The sequence below is a fragment of the Euprymna scolopes genome, chromosome 14 (assembly GCF_053919585.1).
Source record: "Euprymna scolopes isolate OS-2025 chromosome 14, ASM5391958v1, whole genome shotgun sequence".
In the NCBI taxonomy this organism is placed as follows: Eukaryota; Metazoa; Mollusca; class Cephalopoda; order Sepiida; family Sepiolidae; genus Euprymna; species Euprymna scolopes.
Window position 1 is genome coordinate 69118051 of NC_136495.1, and position 24591 is coordinate 69142641.

Here is a 24591-nt window from a genome sequence, read left to right on the forward strand (position 1 = left end):
GCGTGTATCCATTGCATGTCTTCTTCTTCTTCTTCTTCTTTTTCTTCTTCTTCTTCTTCTTCTTCTTCTTATTATTATTATTATTCGTAGTACTCACTAGAAGTTCTCACGCAGATCATTATCAGAGATTGCTCACTGTAGTAGTTCCCTGAAGTCCGAATGACAATAAATCTCGACAGATTTCCAGTAATCTCTACAACGATCGATAACCTTTACAAATAGTTGCTTACCATTGATTTTTCGCTGGCAATGACCATTAGTTTTCACTGATATTTGGGTGCGAATAAATTTCCCATAGAGTCTCATTACGATTCGCACTCATCCAGTGGAAGTCTGCTTACTGCTTTCCTACGTCGGTTATTCTATTCTCCTTGATCCGTCATGACTATTTTTTGTAGTATTAGTTGGGGGCGGGGGTTATAATATTTTTTGCGGTTTCAGTTTCCTTGTGTTCATATGGTGTTCATTGCATTATTTTGTTTTCATATAATTGTTTACTGTTTGTATGTTTATGTTTTCCGCATTCGAGGTTTTTCCTTAAGATTGAGGTTGTGTTCATCATCATCGTCCGCTGTGTAGTTTCAGTCTTCCTCTTAATTCCAATTTCTCCTAATCTTTTCACTGTTTTTTTAGAGACTGTTTCTAGTGCTCCTACAATAATTGGTATGATATTGACTTTCTTTATGTTCCATATTCCATTCAGTTTTCTAGCAAATTCCGTGTATTTACTTCGATTTTCCATCTCTTTGATGACCACTCTGTGAATGATGGATCTACATATATACGCTAGATGCATTCCATTCAGACTAAATAATATTTTTGCAGCGTATCCAAAGAATTATGAGTAATATCGCTCGATATTTGTATAAAAATAATAAGTATTATTTTGTCAACGTATCCATGACAAAATAATAAGTACCATTTTTTCGATTGATACAGTACAGCATAATAATAAATAATATTTTTCTGACTTATACAATTCACAATAATAATAAATAATATTACTTCGACATATCTAATATAGAACAAGAACACGTATGATTTTTTCGACGTATCCAACACAGAATAATAAGTAATATAATTTCAACGTAATCAAGACAAACTAATAATAAACATTATTTTTTCGACATATCCAAGACAGAATAAGTAATATATTTTCTACGTAATCAAGACAAAATTATAAGTATTATTTTTTTCACAGTATCCAATACAAAATAATAATAATAATAATAATAATAATAATAATAATAATAATAATAATAATAATAATGATGATGATATATTTTTAAATATACAATAGAAATTAATAATTAGAAATATTTTTCAATGTATGAATTAGTGTTGGGTCGATTAATTTGAATCGGAATCAAGAATCGAAAAAAATCGGAAATTTTTGGGGTATCGGAATCGGTATCGGAGTCGGAAAAATTTGTGTCTATTTTCCGATGCCAACAGCGATTCTTTTAATTGTTTTTTTTTATTTGATTTTGTTTAAAGAAAAATATTCTAATGCTGATAGCAATACAACAATATTGATTATCTGCTGATTTTAACCTATTAATAAAACTAAAATCGATAGATCATCCCTCACAAGTGTATCATTACGTTTAAGAAAATATCTGCATAATTAACATGTGTTTTTACGGTAATCGTGAAAAATAACTTTATAGTTAAATATGTAGAGATTTCGAAAGAATCGGAATCAGTAATTGTATCGGAATCTGGAATTTAATATGGAATCGGTAATTGTATCGGAATCGGTAAAAATACTGGATTCGTCTCATCCATACGAAATAATATTTTTTCAACATATCCAACAGAGAAAATTAATAGGTAACATTTTCCAACGGACGCAAAACAGAATAATAATAAATAATATTTTTTCAACATATCCAACACAGAATCATAATAATATACCATATTTCCAACTTATTCAATAAAATATGATAATAAGTAATATTTTACAACGTATCTATTACTATATTATAAAAATGAATATATTTTAAACGTATCTAATACAGAATAATACTAAGTAATATATTTTCAACGTATCCAATACTATATGATAATAAGTAATATTTTACAACGTATCTAATACTATATTATAATAATTAATGTTTTAAACGTATCTAATACAGAATAATAAGCAATATATTTTCAACGTATCTAATACTATATAATAAGTAATGTTTTTCAACATATCGAATACAAATAAATAAATAAATAAATAAATCATTCTTCTTCTCCTCCTCCTCCTCCTCCTCCTCCTCCTCCTTCTTCTTCTTCTTCTTCTTCTTCTTCTTCTTCTTCTTCTTCTTCTTCTTCTTCTTCTTCTTCTTCTTCTACGTACCGAACACAGAATAATAATAAATATTAATTTTGCAACATATTCAATACAGAATTATAATAATCAATATTCTTTCGACATACCAATACAGAATAAGAACACGTATTACTTTTTCAAGTCAGAATAATAGTATCCAATACAGATTAATAATAAGTATTTGCATTGTCGTATGCCTTGATAAGTATCATTGTTTTTCGTATCTAATACAGAGTATTTAAGTATTTTTTCAACATACTCAACACAGAATAATCATAAGTATTAATTTTCCGACCGGTCTAATAGAGAATAATAATAAGTTATTTTTCTACTTATCCATTGTTGCTGTTGTTGTTGTTTAATAATAATAACAGCAACAGCAACAACAACAACAACAACAACAACAACAATAATAATAATAATAATAATAATAATAATAATAATAATAATAATAATAATAATAATAATAATAAGTGAGACCAAATAACCAGATAGTCAAGGAGGAAGGAAAGATCAATGAACTGACCAGACCTCAGCCAAATAAGCGCGAAGAGAACTGGAACGTTGGGGAGGCTTAGTGCCACTCAAATCCCAGCAAAAACCAATAGTTGCTGGCAACGAGAAATCAATGGCAGGCAGCTGTTGCGATGATGCAAATTTATTTGCAAATGTTATCGAAAGAGGAGGAGAGCACTGGAAATCTGGGGAGGCCTGTTGTCACTCAGCTTCCAGTGAACACCACAGGCTGTTTTCAGGGAAAGATCTCCGAAGACCTGTGTAAAAGCTTCTTGTGAGCCAATAATAAGTCATATTTTGACGGATCTAATAGAAAATAATAATGTTATATTTTTCAACGTATCCAATACAGAAGAAAAATTAATAAGAAATATGTTTTCACTGTTTCCAATACATTATAACAAGAAGGAATATTTTTCAGTTTGATTAATACAGAATAATATTAAGTTATATTTTCGACCCATCCAATACAGTAATATTTTTTTCAGTAACTTCAATACAAATAAAACCGAACTATTTTATTTAATACAACTTTATTAAACGTTATTTTTATTTGATACAACTTTATTAAACGTTATTTTTATTTAATACAACTTTATTAAACGCGCATTCATTTAATACAACTTTATTAAACGTTATTTTTATTTAATACAACTTTATTAAACGTTATTTTTATATAATACAACTTTATTAAACGCGCATTCATTTAATACAACATTACAATTTAAGAAGCAATAAAATCAAATAAATGGACTAATATTTCAAAAGTTTAATTTTTCAATATTCTACATAGACAATTACTCCTCATACTAATGGCGTTGAAAAGTTATTTATTTTACCGTAATTTTCGTTTTTAAGAGCAAACAATAGAGTTTATTATTTTGGGAATAACACTTGTGTAGTTGGTTGAAATCACTTATGATGTGGTTTACGTTTCTTTGTCCAGAATCTACATTTGCTACTTTGCTGGTTTTGTTTTCCCATCTTGATTGTTCTTTAGTTCGCGCTGTGTTCCGTGGCAATAAACAGCATTCCGTTTCTATGGTGAAGTAACATTTCCATAGCCAGGTCCATCTATTTTTGCATGAAAGTTTTGGTCGGTCTTAGAAATCATCCATGTAGCCGCCTCGCCTCTCAGCCTTGCTGTAATTAGTGATTTCCCCTAAACTGTAAGTAAGGTGCGTGTATGTTACGCCTAATTAATATTGTCATTGTACTCCGTAGTGTTTTTGAGTCGTTTTAGGCAGGAATGAACACCCTCTCGCTTGAGTTTTTATTAGGCCTATGACAACAACATATTCTTTTCATTGTTGTAACTCTCGAGTATATATCCGACAGAGTTAAACACAATTAATCCACCGAGAACCACATCACTCTACATAAAAAAAATATATAAGATATCAATGGATATATACCTGAGAATCAAAACAAAGAAAAGAATATAGTGTTGTCATAGCTCTAGTTATTATAAGCTACATACTTTAATGGAAAAAAAAATAAACTCGGTTTTGCTTTGTTGTATATCTTGATAAATGATAATGTACACACACAGAGACACCCACACATACACAGATATACATACACATATGTGCATAGTCTTGAAAGTTTATAAATCTTTAAAACTACATGAAAAAAATTAGTCGAATGTCCTTCATTGGAAACATTATTTACTTGTAAATCAATTAATCTCTTAATAATCTCTCTCTCTCTCTTTCTCTCTCTCTCTCTCTCTCTCTCTCTCTCTCTCTCTCTATATATATATATATATATATATATATATATATATATATATATATATATATATATTGGCGTGCCAAACCAGAAGTAGTTTCAATGAAACTTCTTGATATTTGTTTTGAAAAGGAACATTTTATTAATTAACTACTATTTGTTTTCATTTAAGAAAGAAATAAGGAATACACGTTTGTTAAAATAACAAAGCAAATGTCGTCACTGAAAGATCAATATATTTATCACGTGACCTACCCGTTATTAATAATAATAATCGATGTTTGTGACAAGATGGAGAAAAATTGCCTTTTTCAGGGTTGAAATCTATCATTTAACACTTATCATTGGCAATTCATGGATCTTGTAGTATTTTTAGCTCCTTACATAAAGTGGCTACATGATTTGCCTGGAGCAATTTCTATGAAAAGAAAAAGAATAATAAAAAAAAATAGTTCAACTAACCTAAAATTATATAAATTGAGATTAAATCATTTTCAGCACGAAATTAGCTGCAGTTTTATAATAATAATAATAGTTATAATAATAATAATAATAATAATAGTAGTAGTAGTAGTAGTAGTAGTAGTAGTAATAATAATAATAATAATAGTAGTAGTAGTAGTAATAATAATAGTCATAATAATAATAATAATAAACAATAATAACAATAATAACAATCATAGACAACAACAAAAACATTTGTTCAAAACACAAATGACGTGAGAGGTTTATTTCTTTATATATATTAAACATCTTTGTGAACAAAATCTCCTAGGACTTAATGTAAATTTATCTTTTATACATACCTCGTTATTTTTCTTCATTGTTTTTTTTTATTTTCTTTTTTACTTCTTTGATCTATTCTTTATATTCCATATTGTTTTAATCGTAATATCTAACCTCGATTCAGCTCTGTTGAGTGACATTCGAAACCGCTCAGCTAGCTGGTTCATGCTATTCATTTTTTTGATTCATTATGTTTAAAAATAAGTTTGGTCTCAATGTATAAATATTCCACATGACAAAAAAAAAAAAGAAAAAGAAAAAAAAAGAAAGAAACAAAGATGTACAAATATTGAGGATGGAGGTTGACTCCGAAATAAATTTAAATTATAAATTTCAAACGAGTACAATATTTGTTTATTTTCGTAATATTGCGTTGCGTTGTAATTTGGTTTTCAAGCACACCTGATGCGTATTTTACTATATATATATATATATATATATATATATATATATATATATATATATATATATATATATATATATAAATGAGTAACAATATAGTTACATTTCAAGATCCAAGGTTTTATTTATCTTAACAATCTATTCTTTAAACAATAACACTTCGGTACATTTCATGTTAAAAGCTGATTGTTAAGATAAATAAAATCTTGTATCTTGGAATATAGCTATATTGTTTCTATTTATTTGTGCTCTTTTGTTATATTTAAAAGTATAGAACTTCTAAACAAAAGGGTTAATATACACAAAGGGTAAAATACAATCGCAAGACATATTTTCTCAAAAAAACAAAAAAAAAAACAAACAAACAAAAAAAAAACAACAACAAACAAACAAACGCACACACACTGCTTCTGTGGTACCAGTTTTCAAGAATTCTGACGTACCTTGATCAGTAAGGTGTTACCATAACCGAATTTACTAACATAATTTTAGGATTACAAAAAAATAAAAATAAAAATAAATAAATAAAAATACAGGGTGTGCGTAAAGTTAATATACAGTCGAATTACATCCTGTGCGTTTTCTGTTTTCCAATATCGCTTCAAAATAAATTTGCGCTCTTCCAAAGTTAGCTTGCGTGGCATGCTTGATTAAATAAACCTGTAAAAAAAAAAATATTAACTATTAATACAAATATAATACAATAAAACAATAAGACTGTATAGTAACTTTACGGACACCCTGTATATTGGAATTACTAGGTACGTGCAAAAATGGCCGAATAAAGATGGGGGACATAGTTCTGAAAGCCGATTTATCCCAATTTTTTGTAGGTTGCTGACTACATTTTGATTGTTTATGAAAGATTAAAAGACCAAAGTTAATTTCCCAAAGGAAAAAATATTCGTACACGTGACAAAAAAAAAAAAAAAAAAAGTTATGGAAAATGTTTTCACGGCGAGCTAACCAATTCAGCTTAATTATGAAAGTATTTATTTACTAAATTCATCGTACAATCCTTTGAAAGATAAATATTAGTTTTCTGGGCCAATTTCAAAGATAAAGCAAAGTCCTAAGACATTAAATTAAATTAAATAATAATAAAGACACCTTGTTTGTACAAAAAATAGCTTAATTAGCCCCCAAAATCGAGGGATTCTTCTCAAAATCACAACAAACGGAAGTTTTGTAAACATCGCTTATACGGAAGCCCCAAATCTGAGACAGTCAAAAGAATGTCTGAAAATGACGTTATGTAATTAAAAGGAATTAGCGGGTGCTTATTTTATTTTTTTTCCCAGACGCCATTTGTACATTCCTATTCTAAACGTTTGTATCATTTTTACCATTTTTAAATTTAATTATTTTTCTATGTTCTCGTTTTTAAATTAAACTTGTTTATTTTTATTTTTCAAGATTATGAAAAATTATGCTACGCCGAAAGTTTCACATTATGATTGCTTGACAAGAATAACGTACAATAGTAACACCGTAAAACTCCAATGCTTTCTATAATAGCTTTTGTGCAATGGCCGCCATCTTTTTTCATTTTTTTTTTTTAACAAGGAAAAAAGAGTTATTATATATTTATTTATTTTCCTAAACAAATGAAAAAGAAAAAAGGTTAGGGAAGTTTTTTTTTTAAATTTATTTTTTAAGCAAGGAAAAAAGAGTTATGGTATATATATATTTTTTTTTTTTTTCTAAACAAGCAAAAAAGAAAAGGGTGAGGGGAGTTTTCTTTCTTTTTTTTGTGTAAAACTTGCAGAAAACGCTGTTTTACGGTTGTTTTAAAAATGGAACGAAAATTTAAATTTCGTCGCGTTTTACGTCCAACTCACCGTTCACATTCGACATATCAACTTTTCTAGGTTTGCGGGTATGCTGATAAGGTTGGGGTGTTTATTCCGAAAGACGTTCTTAACATGGGGAGGTTGGGGGTGTTTATTCCGAAAGCCGTTCTTAACATGGGGAGGTTGAGGTGTCTATTCCGAAAGCCGTTCTTAACATGGTGACGTTGGGGTTGTTTATTCGGAAAGATTTTCTTAAAATGGGAGGATTGGGGGTGTCTATTCCGAAAGCCTTTCTTAACATGCGGAGGCTGGGAGTGTCTATTCCGTCTGCTGCAATAACTGCACTTTTCTGCACATGCGCAACCACTTCACTGTCGTATACGAACGTTTAAAAAATGGCGGCCAGACAATAAAATCACTAGTAACCACGGGCTAATGAATGTTTTACTTTTGTAAATAATTTTTGTCAGCGACAAAATAAACTGTGATATTTGTTTGCAGCAGACCCGAATATACCTATAAACAGTTGAATAGCAATAAAAATCAATTTCTTAAAGGTAAGTCTTCCAGTGGTCTCCCTGTGCACGTTATCCGATTACCGAAAAAGCTAATATGAAATTAATTAAAGTGAACGTTTAAAAGAGTATGGAAATTAGGTAGATTTTTGCTAGTGAATGCAATTCCCCGACCCATATATAAGAAAGTTGTATTTTTTTTTTGTTAAATAAATAGGTAAAAGGGTTTTTACTATGAATATCAATACACGAAAAAAAAAACAAAAAAAAAAAACGAAACAACAGATTTTATATATATATATATATATATATATATATATATATATATATATATATATATATATATATATATATATAAGCCAATATTAATCGAATCTATCGTTTGATAAAAACCAACAACAACAATAAATATATATATATATATATATATATATATATATATATATATATATATATATAGATAGATAGATAGATAGAGAGAGAAAGAGAGAGAGAGAGAGAGAGAGAGGGAGATGTGTGTATTTGTGTTTTGTGTGTGTGTGTATCGTAATAAATTATGGCGTCATCAAGAAATTGTTTACGACATCATACAAGAACACATTTATTCAGATAAAAATACTCTTATTTCATTTATTCATCAGTGCTTCTACGCAAAACTGATTTACGAATGGATTATTACCGAAAAACATTGTAAGTAAAAATATAGTTTTTTTTTTTTACAGTGACACAATGATTGCAGGTGACAGGCCATCCACTAGAAGAACCGTCTAGACCACTTGAGGTTTAGTATACTTATATAACCCTGTGGACCTTATTATCTTGCTATACATGTGCAATTCCCGAGAAAATTCAAAATGGAGGACATAAACGATAAATTGTAGCTGCAATTTCAATTAACATCAAGAATTTTCTCTATTATACATACATATATACACATCAAGAATTTTCTCTATTATACATATATATATATATATATATATATATATATATATATATATATATATTATGCTTATTTACGCAACCATTATTGGCTACATATGTGCGTACATGTTTCAGTAGTGACTCTATTCAGAGGGACAGCCTCATTAAACCTACAAATCAATTCTAAATAAACTTAGAATTGATTTGTCATCCTAAGAAACAAAAAAAAAAAAAAGGAAATAAAGAAAAACCCAGAAAATTATAACAAACCCACATTCCACGCTATTTTAACATAAAAAACTAATTATAGAAAACTACGTAACTATCCTTAACCCTAAATATCTTTTATATAAACATGGGAAACCCAAGTATCTACTTATTGGCAAATTATCGTAATTACATTCCTTTTAATCAGTCTTTATTTCAAGGAATAGGAATAGGGTAGTGTTCAGCTGTGATCGCCATATTGGTGGTGCAGTCAGTGTACGGTCACTTCTTCGTGAAACCGGATATGCGAAACAAGTTTCGCATGCTCTCACAATTGAAGGGAAATATAAGCACACCCTTATGAAAAAAACAAAAAAACAAAACAAAAAAAAAACGTGTTACGCAAAAGTGGACGCCAAGATGTCCGTCTAGCTATCCAAGAAATGAACACCCGCATCAATATTAAAAAAAAAAAAGAAGTTGTGAATAATTACGGAGAACAATCTGGAGCAAATAAATCTTGTAGTTGTTTTTGTTCTGTTTTATTAAATGTGATAATAGCATTTGAACAGTACTTTTACATAATATGTTAAAAAAAAATACTGGTTAATATTGAATAAAAAGGACAAAATATCAGGTTACAGATTTTCTCACAGAGATATGAGGGTTAAGCTACAGCAACATAATTTTAGGGATGTATGTGTGTGCACTCCTGTAAATTAATTATCAGTCGATTATGGAATATAACAGTAAAACCTCTTTTCAAAATAACAAAGAAAATGTTTATTTCGACGGCAGGGAATTGGACTGTCCGAGTGCGAAAAGGAACAGTAGATAGTTTTTTGCACATCGCAGGTCAGCCAACGGTTATCTTCAGCGAAGAACGTCGATAATGGAGTGTCCAATGGTCAGAGATAGGAAAGAGAGAGAGAGAGAGCGAGAGAGCGAGAGAGAGGGAGAGAGAGAGAGAGAGAGAGAGAGAGAGAGAGAGAGAGAGAAGTTTGTCTTCGATGCTTGCCGGGTTCTCTCTCCTGACCGACCATGATTCTCATAAGAGCTAAATAAGTTCTTTATGGGACAAATAAAATCAATGCGCCCTGCAAGCTGAGTGGTCAGTTTGTGGCCAATGAAATCAAATGGGACATTGATTCACGAACTACTAAAGAATTCTGTTGCTTTATGAACTTGATTTATTTATTTTACAAAGCCAATTCGAAAGATTTCTTAGAATAAAACGGACGAAACCTCAGTTATTCAAAACGGTTTTGATATTTTTATAGACTCACTCTCATATTCAAACAGCACTAAGCGTTTCTCACTACGCATTTTGAGACGTTACGGTTAGGATTTCCCTCCGTGGCGTCATATGACGTAACAACCAAACTATTTATTTGCGTCTAAGAGCACTCAAAAAACCACCCAACTGAAGATGGGAGTGATTCGGTAAAATTACCACTTCTGCCATTTCTTTTTATAGTTTGATTTATCTTTGGCATTCAGTGATTACTCACTTTTCCATTGAATTGTTTTCGCGACATTCTATCGAGTTTAATCCACGCTTGTTTTTCTTTTATATAATAAAAACGATAGGTCTTATCGACTCTTCGGCACTTGTGGACGGATTCACTTTTTTCTTTTTTTTTTTGGGGGGGGGGTTGTTCCAGTTTAGACGTCGGAAGAGTGCATAACAGGGGCAGACAAAAGCAATTTCAGGACCGAATCGAAAATAAATGTGTGTTTTATCATTATTATTTTTTTAATTAAAAAATGTTTTGACTTTAATTTTAAATTTTGAAAGAAAAATAGTTTTCTCCAAATTTCCACACATTTCAATAATGCATAATCATTTTTTATTAAAAATTAAAAAAAAAAATGTCTATTTTGTAAAAAAAAAAAAAAAACCCTAAAAAAACTCTATTTTGTGTTGTTCTAAGTTTCTTATATTTATTTTACTTCCAGAAATGTTATACAAAAACCTTATGTTCATGTGTTTTGTTACGTTTCTATTAATAATAGGACAAGGACATATCATCGTTCAGACCAACATGGCCGACTGACCAAGTTTCGTTTATTCACGTTTATGTCCGAAAGTTTACATTATAAAACATTGAACAAAGGGGGACAACTCCCACCGATTCAAGGGACATAACATCTCCTTTTTTATTTAATAATGTTTGATGTCCTTCAGTATTTAAGCTATATGATCTCGATCGCTCTCACTCTCTCTCTCTTTCTCTCTCTCTCTCACTCACACACACACACATACACTCTCTCTTTCTCTTTCTCTCTCTTGATATAATATCTATAAAAAAGAGTTTATTTATATATGTATATATATATATATATATATATATATATATATATATATATATATATATATATATATATATATATATATATATTATAGGTCTAGCTTGATAGGTATCTTGACTGACGTCCAGATCCGGTTGTTGTATACTCTTGAGAGATTAGGGTGGGGCATGCTGTTCTGACTGCTTCTTCCCTAGGTAGATGACTGTCTTCATGGGACTCCGATGTGTAAGCCTCGGCTATTTCTGGTGGTTTGGGTATGACGTGTCGTCAGTTGCGTCGGATTGTTGTCCCTTCTTCTTTGGTCCGTAGAATATAGGAATGTGGTGTATTTGCCGTTCCAACAACGATGCCTTCCTGGTTTGGAGAGTTGGAGCTTCTGATCCATACTGGTGTGCCATTTTCGAGTGGTTGTAGCGCTTTATGTGATAGGCGTTGTTGAGCCTTCTGGTTCTTTTCTCTCACAAGATCGGGCCATCTGGGGTTTAGTAGATCCGGGTGAGCCGGGACGTTTGTCCTGAGGCGTCGGCCCATTAACAGTTCACTGGAGCTAAACCCACAGTCCATTGGTGTTGCTCTGTGTGCAAGCAAAGAAAGATATGGGTCTTTTACTTTATTTAGCATTCTTTTCATTGTTTTTACACATACTTCTGCAGCTCCATTGCTTTGGGAATAGCGAGGGTTGTTTGTAACGTGCTGAAATCCCCAGTCGTTGGCGAACTTGGCAAAGTCTTTTGAAGTGTATTGGCTTCCTGGGTCTGTTCTTAGGATGACAGGCACTCCATGTCTGGCAAAAATAGCTTTGAAGCTCTGTATTATTGCACTGGAAGTCATTGATGTAAGCATGGCGATCTCTGCATATCGGGAGAAGTAGTCGACAACTATGATATAGCTGCTGTCTTTCAACTCAAACAGATCAGAGGCCAGAGTGTGCCATGGTCTTGTCGGAAGCTCAGTTGTCATGAGCGGGGTTGGGCGGTTGCTGTCTTAGCTCGGCGCACCTTGGGCAGATTTTCACAGTCATTTTGATTTGGTCAGACAGTCCTGGCCACCGTATGGATTGGCGAGCTCTTTGTCTGCACCTGGTAACTCCCTGATGACCAGAGTGGATTTTGGCGATGATAGTCAGTCTCAGTAGTGATGGGATTATGATCCGTGTGCCATATATCAGTAATCCATTATCGCATGTGATGCTGCCGCGGTAGGCCCAATAGGTTTAATTGATGCTGGGACATGATCCTTTGATGGCCAGTCGTTTCTTACATATTGTAATATATAGTTGCTGATTTCATCAATTTTAGTGGCTTTCTCCAGCTCTTTCAGACGTTTTTCTGTGGCAGGTAAAGATTCCATTATGGTGTGGACGAACGCTGTTGCTAACTCTTCTAGATCTTTATCTTGTTTGGTGGGTCCATTGCCGGATACCGCTCTTGACAGAACATCAGCTGTATATAGTTCCTTACCAGGGACATAGCGAATTGTGTACCCATACCTCATTAAACGCATTCGAAACCTCTGTATCCTTACTGGAAGTTCACTGAGGTCATTGGTACCTAGTAGGTGCACCAGTGGTTTGTGATCTATCTCCACTGTGAAGTGTAGTCCAACAAGATAGTCTGAAAAGCGTTCACAAGCCCATGTTATTGCTAGAGCCTCCTTTTCTATTTGAGCATAACGAGTTTCAGTTTCTGACATGGCGTAGGCGATGGGGTGTAATTTTGTGTCATCCTATCATTGTAATAATACTGCTTCCAGCCCGTTAGATGAAACGTCGCTAGAAACCACAGTCTCATTTGATGGATTGTACAGACATAGCACAGGTGCTAAACACAATGTTTTCTTAATGCAGCTGAATGCATCCTGTTGTGCATTGTCCCAAACAAGCTCGTATTTCTGACTCAATAAATCCTTTAATGGTTTAGTAATGTCTGCTAGGTTTGGAATGAATTTTCCTAATTGATTCACCATCCCTAGGAACCGGCGGGTTTCCGTCATGTTCGTTGGTGTTCGGAATTTAGAGACACCAGTGAGCCTTTCCGGATCAGGTCGCAGGCCGTCAGCACTGAGTATATGTCCAAGAAATTTTACTGATGACTTGGATATTTCGCATTTTTCAGAATTGAGTGTAATGCCAGCAGCCTGAATTTTTTGTAGTGTGCTTTTCAGCCGGGCATCATGTTATTGATTTTTTCCCATATACTAAAACGCTATCTTGCATGCAGATGGCTCCTATTTCGGTCTCTAGTACTTGTGACATCCGCCTCTGGTAGATCTCACTCACTGGTGAAATACCAAACGGGAAGCGGTGGAATTGGTATCGTCCAAATGGAGTTATGAAGGTCGTCAGCGAACAGGATTCTGATGAAAATGGAATCTGCCAATATGCGCTGTGGGCGCCCAATTTGCTCATGATTTTTACTTTCTCTATCTGAGTCAAAAGGTGGTCGACCGTGGGGAGCATGTGGAATTCACGTTTTACGCACTTATTGAGCTTTGTGAGATCTACGCATATCCTAATCGTTCCGTTTGCTTTTATACTACCACCATAGGGGAATACCATTCGGTGGGTGTGTTAATCTTGCTTATGACCCCCAGCTTTTCCATTCTCTGGAGTTCTGTCCGCGTTTTCTCCATCAAGGGTAGTGGTACGCATCGTGGTGTGGGTACTGAGTATGGACTCGCATTTGGATGTAACAATATGGTATATTCCTCCCCAAATGTGCCTAGGCCTGTGAATAGGTCTGGCATTTCTTTTTTGGAGTCGAATGGTCGTTTCTACCTGCTGATGATATGCAAGTTTGGGTGGACAGTTACGAGCTTAAGTGCTTCGATGGCTGGCCTTCCTAACAGCGGCTCCTCGAGATTGGGGATAATAAATATCCGCTGTTCTGTTAAAAGCTCTTCATGCAAGACAGTTGCAGTGACCACTCCAGTCACTTTAAGTGGAATACATCTTGGACCATGACGAATTTTGTGGGTATCCAAGAGATCTGGTAGGTCTCTTCTTAACTTGTATATGTGCTCTGGAATTGCGGTCACATCTACTCCAGAGTCCAGCTTGAATTTAAGTGGCACTCCATTGATGGCGATATTGGTTCGCGAAGGTTTACTCATGCTGATCTTTGATATCGTTAGAACACCAAGGTACGCATCCTGATCAGTTTCATAGTCATCCGAGCTAGGTTTAATTTCATGAAGCCTTCTCGTGCGGCAGCACTGAGCATAGTGGCCAACCCTACCACAATTGTGGGAGGTGGCTGAAATGACAGGACACATGCGTCTCTGATGTTGGGTTTTGTTACCACAGCGGTGGCACTCAGCCTCTGGTCTATGCTGCTGCATGCGCTCATTTTTTTGTCGATTCTCATAGTGCAATTCTCGCCCGGGTTTTGTCATATGTTTACCCTGACCTTATCTGCAAATTCTGTTGTCACTAACGTAGTGGACTGCAATACTGTTGTCAGCCGGATCTTCACCAACGCAGTGTTCTGGAGACCGCAGGAGATGCTGTTGTGATTTTATTGGTTCACTCTGTCGTGCGCGTCTGATGGCCCCGTCCAAGGTGAGGTCTGTAATCATTTGCAGACTTAGTGATAGCCTAGGATCTGTGCACCCAACTACAATTCTGTCACGAATTAATCTCTCGTGCAGGTCTCGGAAATTGCAGTTTTTAGCTGGTGTGTGGAGATTAGTGATGAATGAATCAATGGACTCACCTTCCTCTTGACACCTTCTGTTGAATCTGGCCCGTTCGTAAATTATGTTCGTGTCGCCTTTGAAGTGGCCATTGAACATTGCGACCACTATATTGAAGTTCTAGGCTTCCTCTAGTGCAAGTTTGAATGTGGCGAAAATGTCTTCGGCTTTATCGCCCATACAATATATTAAGGTGTCCACCTGACAGGGATTTGGTTTTTCGTCAAGGCTGGACACCGTCCGGTAACGGTTGAACCGTCGTATCCATTTTTCCCATAACTCGGATTGGTCGAACGGAAATGGTTCTGGTGGGCTCACGTGGCTCTTCATTGTGAGGGGTCTTATGGAATTTCACGTTTTTTTTATGGCTCTTAGGCTTGGTATTGAGCATAAGTCTTTCCCCGTATTTTGCTCACATTTGTTTGTAAATCCCTTGTTCTGACACCATGTTTTAATACATTTCTATTAATAACAACAGGACAAGGATATAAAATCGTTCAGACCAACATGGCCGACTGACCAAGTTTCGTTTATTCACGTTTATGTCCGAGAGTTTACATTATTAAACATTGAAAAAAGGAGACAACTCCCACCAATCCAAAGGACATAACATCATGGTACATTAAACATAAAAAAATGTCTATTTTGTTAAAAAACAACCTAGTATGTGTTATAATAAGTTTCTTATATTTATTGTTTAAACTTTTTCTTACAATAAAAAAACAATAAACGCATTAAAAACATTTATTTTCGATGCGGTTCTTAAATTGCATTTGTCTGCCCCTGCTATACACTCTTCCCATGTCCAAACTGAAAAAAAAGCAGTTAATCTGTCCGAGTAGTGTACAACTTACGACTCTTATTTACTAATTTTATGTAGAAAAGGCGCGTCATTATATTTTTTAACATTACTTTGAGGGTGTAATAGCTCTCCTGTACTCATGTGCAAAGAGAGGGTTCTTTTCGGCAACACACTAATAATTTTGTAAACATTTATTTGAATTTTAAGTTTGATTCATCTTAACTTTATAGGTTCCGCCATATTATCAGGCTACAGCAACACCATAAAATAAGTTATTATTTAGGCACTTATTTCTAGAAGTCATAAGCATTCATAGTTATTTCTTTATGTAGAGAATGCCCCTCGTGAGGTTGTTGGGTTGCACGATAGCTAACCAGCCTGCAGGGCGCATTCATTTTAGCCGTCCCTGAAGTACTACTTAAGTACCTTTTCGAATTTTGAGATTTTTTTAGTAGAGAGTTTCCTGGAAACAACGAGTAAAGACACACCCTTTCTTTTTTGCACCAGTCGAATGAACCACGGAAGACTGACTATCTTTGTTTGAAGATAAAGTGCTGATAAACTCTCGGCAGTCGACTGAACTTTCTTCGCTTGGATATTACCCTAACTTTGTCAACTGGACGTAAAATCAGGAACAAACAATAGGAAGGGAACGAGTTGGCCCGGCACCGCCTACTTCTGGAAAAAAGAGACAACACAGCTCCAAGACAGGTTGCTCAAAACAATTTAGTTTCAACACATTGAGTGCTGAACAGTTCGATGGAATCACTTTATGTTAAATAGGAAATGTTTCAGTTCTCGGTAAGAAGGACGCAGTTTCCGGTGAAGACAATAACACCTCCATAAAGAAAGACGAAGAAGGAAAACCCACTCTTCACAAATTCGTTAGTTCGTTACACAAACAATCGCCTCAAAACTCCACTGATTTTCGCACTCAATAATAACATCGCCCCGTAGTCAGCTACATGACACCATCTGCCAAACGATCTCTCGCCGTCACCTTTATCTTATCAGCGAACGCCAACCAATTTGCATACGACTAAGTTCACCTCTCGCCAATCCTCACAGCTACGAAATCGCGTTTCCCATAAGACCGATTCACCGTAATGCCGGTGTTTCTTCTTTCGGGGCAATTACTGTCCTGCACGCCAGACCCAACCGAACCTTCTCACGTCGAGAGTTAAGGTTAGTTTCACTTTCATGTCAACATCAACCTACAGCCAACAATATATGTAACTTGTTTTCCTTTTGTATGATGTTGTAGTTATCTCTACTATCATATAAAAGTCACTTTGTGTGTGTGTGTGTTTGTGTGTGCGTGTGTGCGTGTGTGTGTGTGAATTCCTTCCTCATTGGTTCCGAAACAGTTGAGACTATCTTTTGCAAATTTCACACAAAAGTAATTTCTAGGTCTGGCAGTGTTCTTAGATATGTTTTGTACAGAAATTCATCCGATAAGTATCGAAAATCGAAAAAATCCGATCTTTTTTTTTCTTATAGATAAAAAAAAATTTACAGGTGAATATTTTACGTTACACCGGTATAACCTTAGCCGGTGTAACGTAAAATATTTCTCTGTAAAAATTCTTTTTATCTATAGGAGAAGAAAAACTATTTTTAAGATCGTCAAGCCCAAATATCAGCTGACGTAAAACAAACACAGACGGAATTTGATGAACGACATTATCATTATTATTTATTGCATTTTTTCTTGCGAATTAGTACACCGGGTAAATTATTACTCGTTATATATAATATTCAACAGGCTTGATTCTATAATAATGCATACGCAATCTGTATGAATTAAAATATCATGTTTAAGCGTATTGTACGACTGGGAAACACCGGGCGTCCAGCTAGTGTTGTTATAAATAATATTTAAATTATAAGAGTTGGGCTTATCAATCTATGCTAAGACCGCCGTTTATATAATTATTTCGTGGGCTATTTTTTTTTTCCTTTTTTTGTGGAGGTGAACTTATTTTGGAATAAAAGCCCCCCCCCCAAAAAAAAAAATCACAATAAATGAGAAACCTTAAAAGTAATTTTTTTCAATGATTTTATCAGGTTTAAGGTATATTACTGGAAAGGGAACTTTGAAAGAAATCTTGGAAACTTCGTCTCGGGTTTGGGCTTAGATCAAAGTCGACTTGACATATCATCAACATGCCGAGATGAGTCGAATCTTGATAGAGGAATATGCATGCAACCCCTGGTCATTTTCGGCCATTCAGTTGAGGGCCGTCGTAAACCAAGACGCGAATCGCAGTTCTTCTGAGAGTGCCAATTCGTACTGAAAAAGCTTCCTCTGTATAGTGATCTTTCTCGGCCTTTCGGAAAGAAACTCCATAGAAAATTAGGGATAAGGGACACTGACGAATCGTTTATCGAGCGGTTCATGTATTCCAAAGTGAATATCTGCTCCGAATAAAGTTGCGTACCATGTAGGACTCACCCAGAAAGAACAGCGAGCTCTGGACTTCATACTGGATGTAAAAAATCAAGTTCAGCGTCAACAACACGCTTCCAGGCTACCTTCTCTTTGAGATGAGAGACGCAACGACAGAAGCCTCGTGCACATTCATCAAGCAGTATAAAAATCCGCGGACATCACCAATAAACACAATGGAAGAAGATACACCAGTTCAAAACTAGTTTAGCTGCACCACGCGCATTAACGAACTCAATGACTTGACGTTCGATGATTCAATCAACTCACATGGAAGGACAATCACTTCGAACAACGCGTCTTGATACCTGTAATGACTCACTTGTACTTGGCCTTTCAGAATCACTTACAAACCGCGCACAACTACGACCACAGGGTATCACCACGCTCGACAATTCACTCAGCAATACTAACGATGCAATTAACCAGTGCAGACTCATTTGCACTCATCTCTTGGACTCTGCAGACTTACATGCAGACTAAGAAGTGCAGACCCACCTACACTCACTCATCAGTTTCAACCAATCGTGCAGAAGTACGCATACCGCCGATTTTTCTCATCAACGGTGCAGACCCATTTGATATCATCAATTCGACGATCCTTACTGATGTTGTATATAAAGTTCTTATCTATCTGTATATTTAACGGCCTATTTAACGGACTATTGTCCTCGTCCCTTAATGTCTATTTACGGCCCGGGGCTCATTTATTGTTTGTAGGTGCGTGCTTGTATTACATATAATTTACGTAACATGACGACATACCTGTATCTGCTGCGTAGCCTTCTGTTTTTTGGCCTGGGGGATTTGCCAACGTCTTAGGGAGCTGGGCTCTGCTATAACAAGCCGCATGCAAGACAGACACAAGACGATGTATGTTTTTATATATACTGGTTTACTTCACTTTCAGGCATCTCATCTTTCGCAGCATGGACTGAAATCAACGATCTCGGACTTGTGGCGTTTCTCTGCATCCATTTGGAGACCGTCGCCCGCTTATGCGGAGACCTGTTTAACCCATCTTGCTTGTTCGGTGTCTTAAAACCAACTAACAAAACGTAACTTATTCAAACCGCAACCTCTGACACGTCTCCGTTCGGATATTTCCGGTGCAAACTGATCGGTCACAGAGTTTGATACATGTCACACCATGACCCTTTGACTCTTTCTGCACATGCATGCTCGCTTAAATTATCGTTTCTCCCGATTCAATCCCCGTTATTTACCTCGCTAGACAGATAGATAATTAGATTGATTTATTGATTAATAGATAGATAGATAGATAGATAACAGTCAATTAAATGCTTCTACACGGCGTTTACCTAATACAAACACATTCGCACACATCTGCACGAACCCTTAATCCGACTGTCCGCCACATTTTTTTGTTTAGTAATTGATAGTGATCAATTACCCAGGAAGAGGGCTTTGTTGCGGTCTCATGTTACGGCTCCTTTGTTTACAATTAGAACGAACAAGCGCAAACACGCTGGCGGCCGAAACCTGACACTCTCGGAAATACACAACAATGATATAGGTTTAAAAAATAGCAAAACTTTTTCTTTAACAACAAAGAAAAAATATAAAACTGTATTTTATTTTTAGGCGGAGAATAAAATATTTACATGCAATAAGCGCCACAGATATTTTTACGTGTAAGAAATACCGTCTCAAATTTATTACAGCATTCTGTTTTCGGCTCCAGTCAACTATAGCAGGAATAACTTTCCATGAAACAAGCGGCTTTCACATAAAATCGGAGAGTTCAGTTCGGGAGTTAGGAACATTCTCAGCCTGACTTGACCCGTCAAGTTGGCGTTCTCAGTTGCCTTGGGGACCAGGGGCAGCAGAATACGATGCACACTGCACTCTATACTGTTGACTGCCTTCTGGGACTCCCCTTTATAGCCTGTCTCTCTAATTCCTCAATCTACTTCAACCCTAGCTCACTTCCAGCGACTCCAGCTCATTCCTGCAGCTTCCAGCGACTCCAGCGTCTTTCAGCTTACTCATGCAACTTTTAGCTAACTACTGCAGTTTCTAGTGACTCCAAGTTTCTCTTGCAGCACTTCCAGTTCATTTCTGCCGCTTCCACCGATTTCAGCGCCTCCATTTCACTCTAACGGCTTCCCAGCTCACTCCTGTAGCCCAAACACTTCCAGCCACCAGCTTCTACGACCCAATAACATCCGTTTACCCGTTTCAGTAACGTTCAGCTATCGGTACCATTTCCCACCGACACCCAGCCAGCCGCTCCAATGCCCGCTATGAGTCCCATAGTCCCGTCTGATAGCTGGATGTCAGCAGACATTGGAACTGATAGCAGAAAAGCAGTGGGTACTTGAACGGGTGGCTGGGCGTTGGCAGGCACTGGTACGGGTATCTGGACGTCAGTGGGAACTAGAGCAGGTAGCGGGACATCAGTTGCCACTGAAGCAGGTGGCCGGGCATTAGTGAACACTGAAACAGGTGGCTGGATGTCAGTAGACACTGGAATGGATAGCTAGACGTCAATGAACATTGTAACAGCTAGTCGAACGCTAGTAGGCTACAGAAGCCGGTGGCTGGAAGCGTTGGAGCTATAGGAGTTAGCTGGAGTCGCTGGAAGCTGCATGAGTGAGCTGAAAATCACAGGAGTAAATTGGAGGCCGCTGGATTGCAGGAGTGAGCTGGGAACCGCAGTAGTAAGCTAGAAGCTGCAGTCGCTGGAAGCTGCAGGAATGAACTGGAATCGCTCGAAGTGAGCCGGGATTGAAGCAGGTTCATAAACAGGAGTGGCAAGCTATGAGAGGGAGTCATAAGAGGTAGACAGTAATGGAAAATCGCATTCTGCCGACCCTGGGCCCCACGGCGACTGGGAACACCGACTTGACGGGAGTTAAGATAAGATGAGAGAGCTCCCAAGTTGAACACCTCAATTTGCTATTAAAACCGCTTGTATCACGGAAAGTTCTTCATACTAAAGTCAACTGGCACCCTTCCCGAAAAAAACAAAAAAACAAAAAAAAAAAAACTAAAAGTGTGCTGCAATTAATTTTAGGCGGGATTTCTTACACGGAAATATGTCTGTGGTGTTTGTTGCGTGTATATATTTTATTCTCTGCCCCCCCCCCCCCAAATAAAAAGTCTGTTATTTTGTTTCGTTGCAAAAAATGAGTTTTGTGTTTTTCTTTGTTGTTAAAGAAAAAGTTGTTGCTATTTTTTTTAAACCCACGTGGTCGTTACGTATATCCGGGAGTGTCAGGTTTCAACCCCGACGTGTTTGCGCTTGCTTCGTTCTAACTGTAAACAAAAGAGCCGTAACATGAGACCGCGACAAGACCAAAATGGCTTTTTCTATTGATTATGGTATTGTTTCTGGTCAAGTGCGATTCCTGGAGGTCCTCCGTCCTATGTTTAGACTTCTCTCTTTGAGAAAGGGGTTAGTTTATATCTAATCGCCGGAGTCGCCCCTACCGGAGAATGCACACGGGACTGCTTAGGCATATTTTACAGGCCATAATGCTTTTCCTCTATGGCGCTGGCTCTTCAATCCTACTTTCCGACACTTGAGTTACATCTTTCACAGTGGGAGTAAGATAAATAAGACACAAATAGGTATTCTAATATTTAAAATTAAAATCTCAATCACAAACGCATGTTTAAAGTGCTTGTAACTCTATGAAATACCCACGCTAAAGATTGCATTTTTTTTTCATAATCCGTCTGAACGGATTCAATGACACTTGATATCCATATGTCGATTAAAAGATAAAAACAGAATCCATTAAGTGAAAAGACAAACGTGTAAAGAGAGAAAAAAAGTTATTTTTATTTTACTTTAGATGATCGTCTACTTGTTGCCACGTATTCGAATAGACAACAGCTTGATGGATAAAAGCAATTTCCAATCAACAGAATATATTAAAAACAAAAATTCAAAAATAGCTTTTATCTAATAATTCCACGACGCCATGTATCGTATGAAATCTAATTCACGTTAGATGCATGGAATATATATATATGTGTGTGTGTGTGCGTGCGTGTGTGAATGTATGCATTTGTGTGTGTATATATATTTAATATGCGTATATATATATATATATATATATATATATATATATATATATACATATATGGATATAATTATAATAATTCACATATAATACAAATATATTCATATATAATATATACATATGTAATTTAATATACATAATATATAAAAATAAGTAATATGTTTTTTGTCATAATCAGATTATATCCACGGCAACACACACCATGAAGTCTTATATATAATTACACTAACATAAATAACCACACGCAGTAGATAGATAGATAGATAGATAGATAAACAATTTCATATATATATATACACACGGTTAGGTTTCATATATATCTATATACACATCAACGCACACATATACACACACACTAACCAGATAATATATTTATACATCTGCACATAAGAATATATATATATATATATATATATATATATATATATATATATATATATATATATATATCCATAAGTGCAGCACACATATATAGATATGCATAAATATACATATGTGCTCACACATATACATTTGTTATGAAAATGATAGACATAATATGATTGAAATAAGAAAGATAAAACCAAAATAACTGATATATTTGTCAATGTACCATCTTTATTTTGAGACTTTCTCAAGTTGATTAACACACAAATACAACATTTTAAATATTCAGCGCGTTTCTTTAAATATTTAACACATACATACATACATACATACATACATACACACACATATATATATGTGTGTGTGTATATACATATAAAGGCATATATACAAATTATCTCTCACAGACATATATATATATAGACATATATACACCTATAGTACATGTATATATGTTACGGTGTCTGAACACCAACACGTTGTAGCCTGAGTCGCAAAGGTGATAAAAATTGGGAAAGAACTTGTTTTCTTTAACAACGACATTTATTTTCTCAATCTCCCGCCAAGCGTAACTTCTCGTTACGGCTGTGACGTAACTCACGTCTCTTACGTGGTCGTTTTCTCTAACGCCTCTCGAACGTCATCTACGTCTCTTACGTGATCTTCTTTTATAGTCTTTTTTTTCTTGCCGCTGACGTCATTTCGCATTTCATGTGCATTTGCATACGCGCGTCCACGCCATTGCCATTACTTAATATAGGGTTAAAAAATTAAGACATGCTTACAGCTCAGCGGTGAGCTGCACGAAAGTGGCTTTTAAGCCCGGCTAAACTCAGGCATTCTTTGGCACACATGGTGCAGAAATAAGCGCCATTAGCAGCACGTGCTGGGCGGCCACTTCTATGAACATTCATATGCTGTTTGAAACCGGCTAGAGTTTGCCGGCAGTTGCCGCAAGGCAATAGGATTGTCTTATGACCTACTGCGCTGATGAACAGTCTGCTGGCCTATCAGTCCAGCTTTGTTCAGACTCCACACCAATTTGACGCCCTCGCTCATCAACTGCCTCTTGCATGTCCCCTTTCCGAATATCACGCATCAATCGTTCATGCTGGGTTCGGTCAGCCTCAAACTTGCTCACACCTCCCCCCAGGCGCATCTCCACTCTCTACGATCCACAGGCTCTCCCAGGTTTTCTCATCCATCTCACATTTTTTAAGGTGGATCTCAAACAATCCTTGAACCTCATTTTAGGCTTTTGATCCAGACGCATCTCCTCGACAAGCTCACCATAAAGGAGTTGTTTGGGAAGTCGGCTGTCTGGCACCCTTACCACATGATCACCCCATCTCAGTTTATGCCTGATAACAAAAGCTTCAATGCTTAGACATTGGGTCTGTTCAGGAATCTCAACATCACCGACATGCATTTGCCAGGGCACAGCTAGGATTCGCCGTAGGCAGAGCTGATGAAACCGCTCGAGACGTCTTAGATGCTTCCTGTATATCATTCAAGCATAGAGAAGAGCGGAGAGAACACATGTGGGTTAGACCTTGATCTTTGTTAAGAGCGAGATTCCACAACAGCTCCACAAACTTAGCGACAACCGCTATCTTCGACCCATAGTCATAAATTACATATATCTCTTACATATATACATATTTATTCAAACACATCAGAGAAACGCTTATGTATGCGAGATATATTTAGAGGATGATA

At 35.8% G+C, this 24591-nt stretch overlaps 1 protein-coding gene across 3 annotated transcripts in view; it reads left to right on the forward strand.

The window, feature by feature from the left end:
- LOC145293060 (cytochrome P450 302a1, mitochondrial-like) overlaps window positions 1-24591 on the forward strand; it is a 106666-nt gene that overhangs the window by 3491 nt on the left and 78584 nt on the right. The window contains exon 1 of one of the 3 annotated variants that reach the window (XM_080139412.1): window positions 8589-8756. The exons of the other annotated variants lie outside the window; for them this stretch is intronic. Within the exon in view, the coding sequence (XP_079995538.1) occupies window positions 8734-8756 (23 nt within the window). The 5' untranslated portion in view covers window positions 8589-8733. Of the gene's footprint in view, window positions 1-8588; window positions 8757-24591 lie in introns of those variants that run through there. 3 annotated transcript variants of the gene reach the window in all.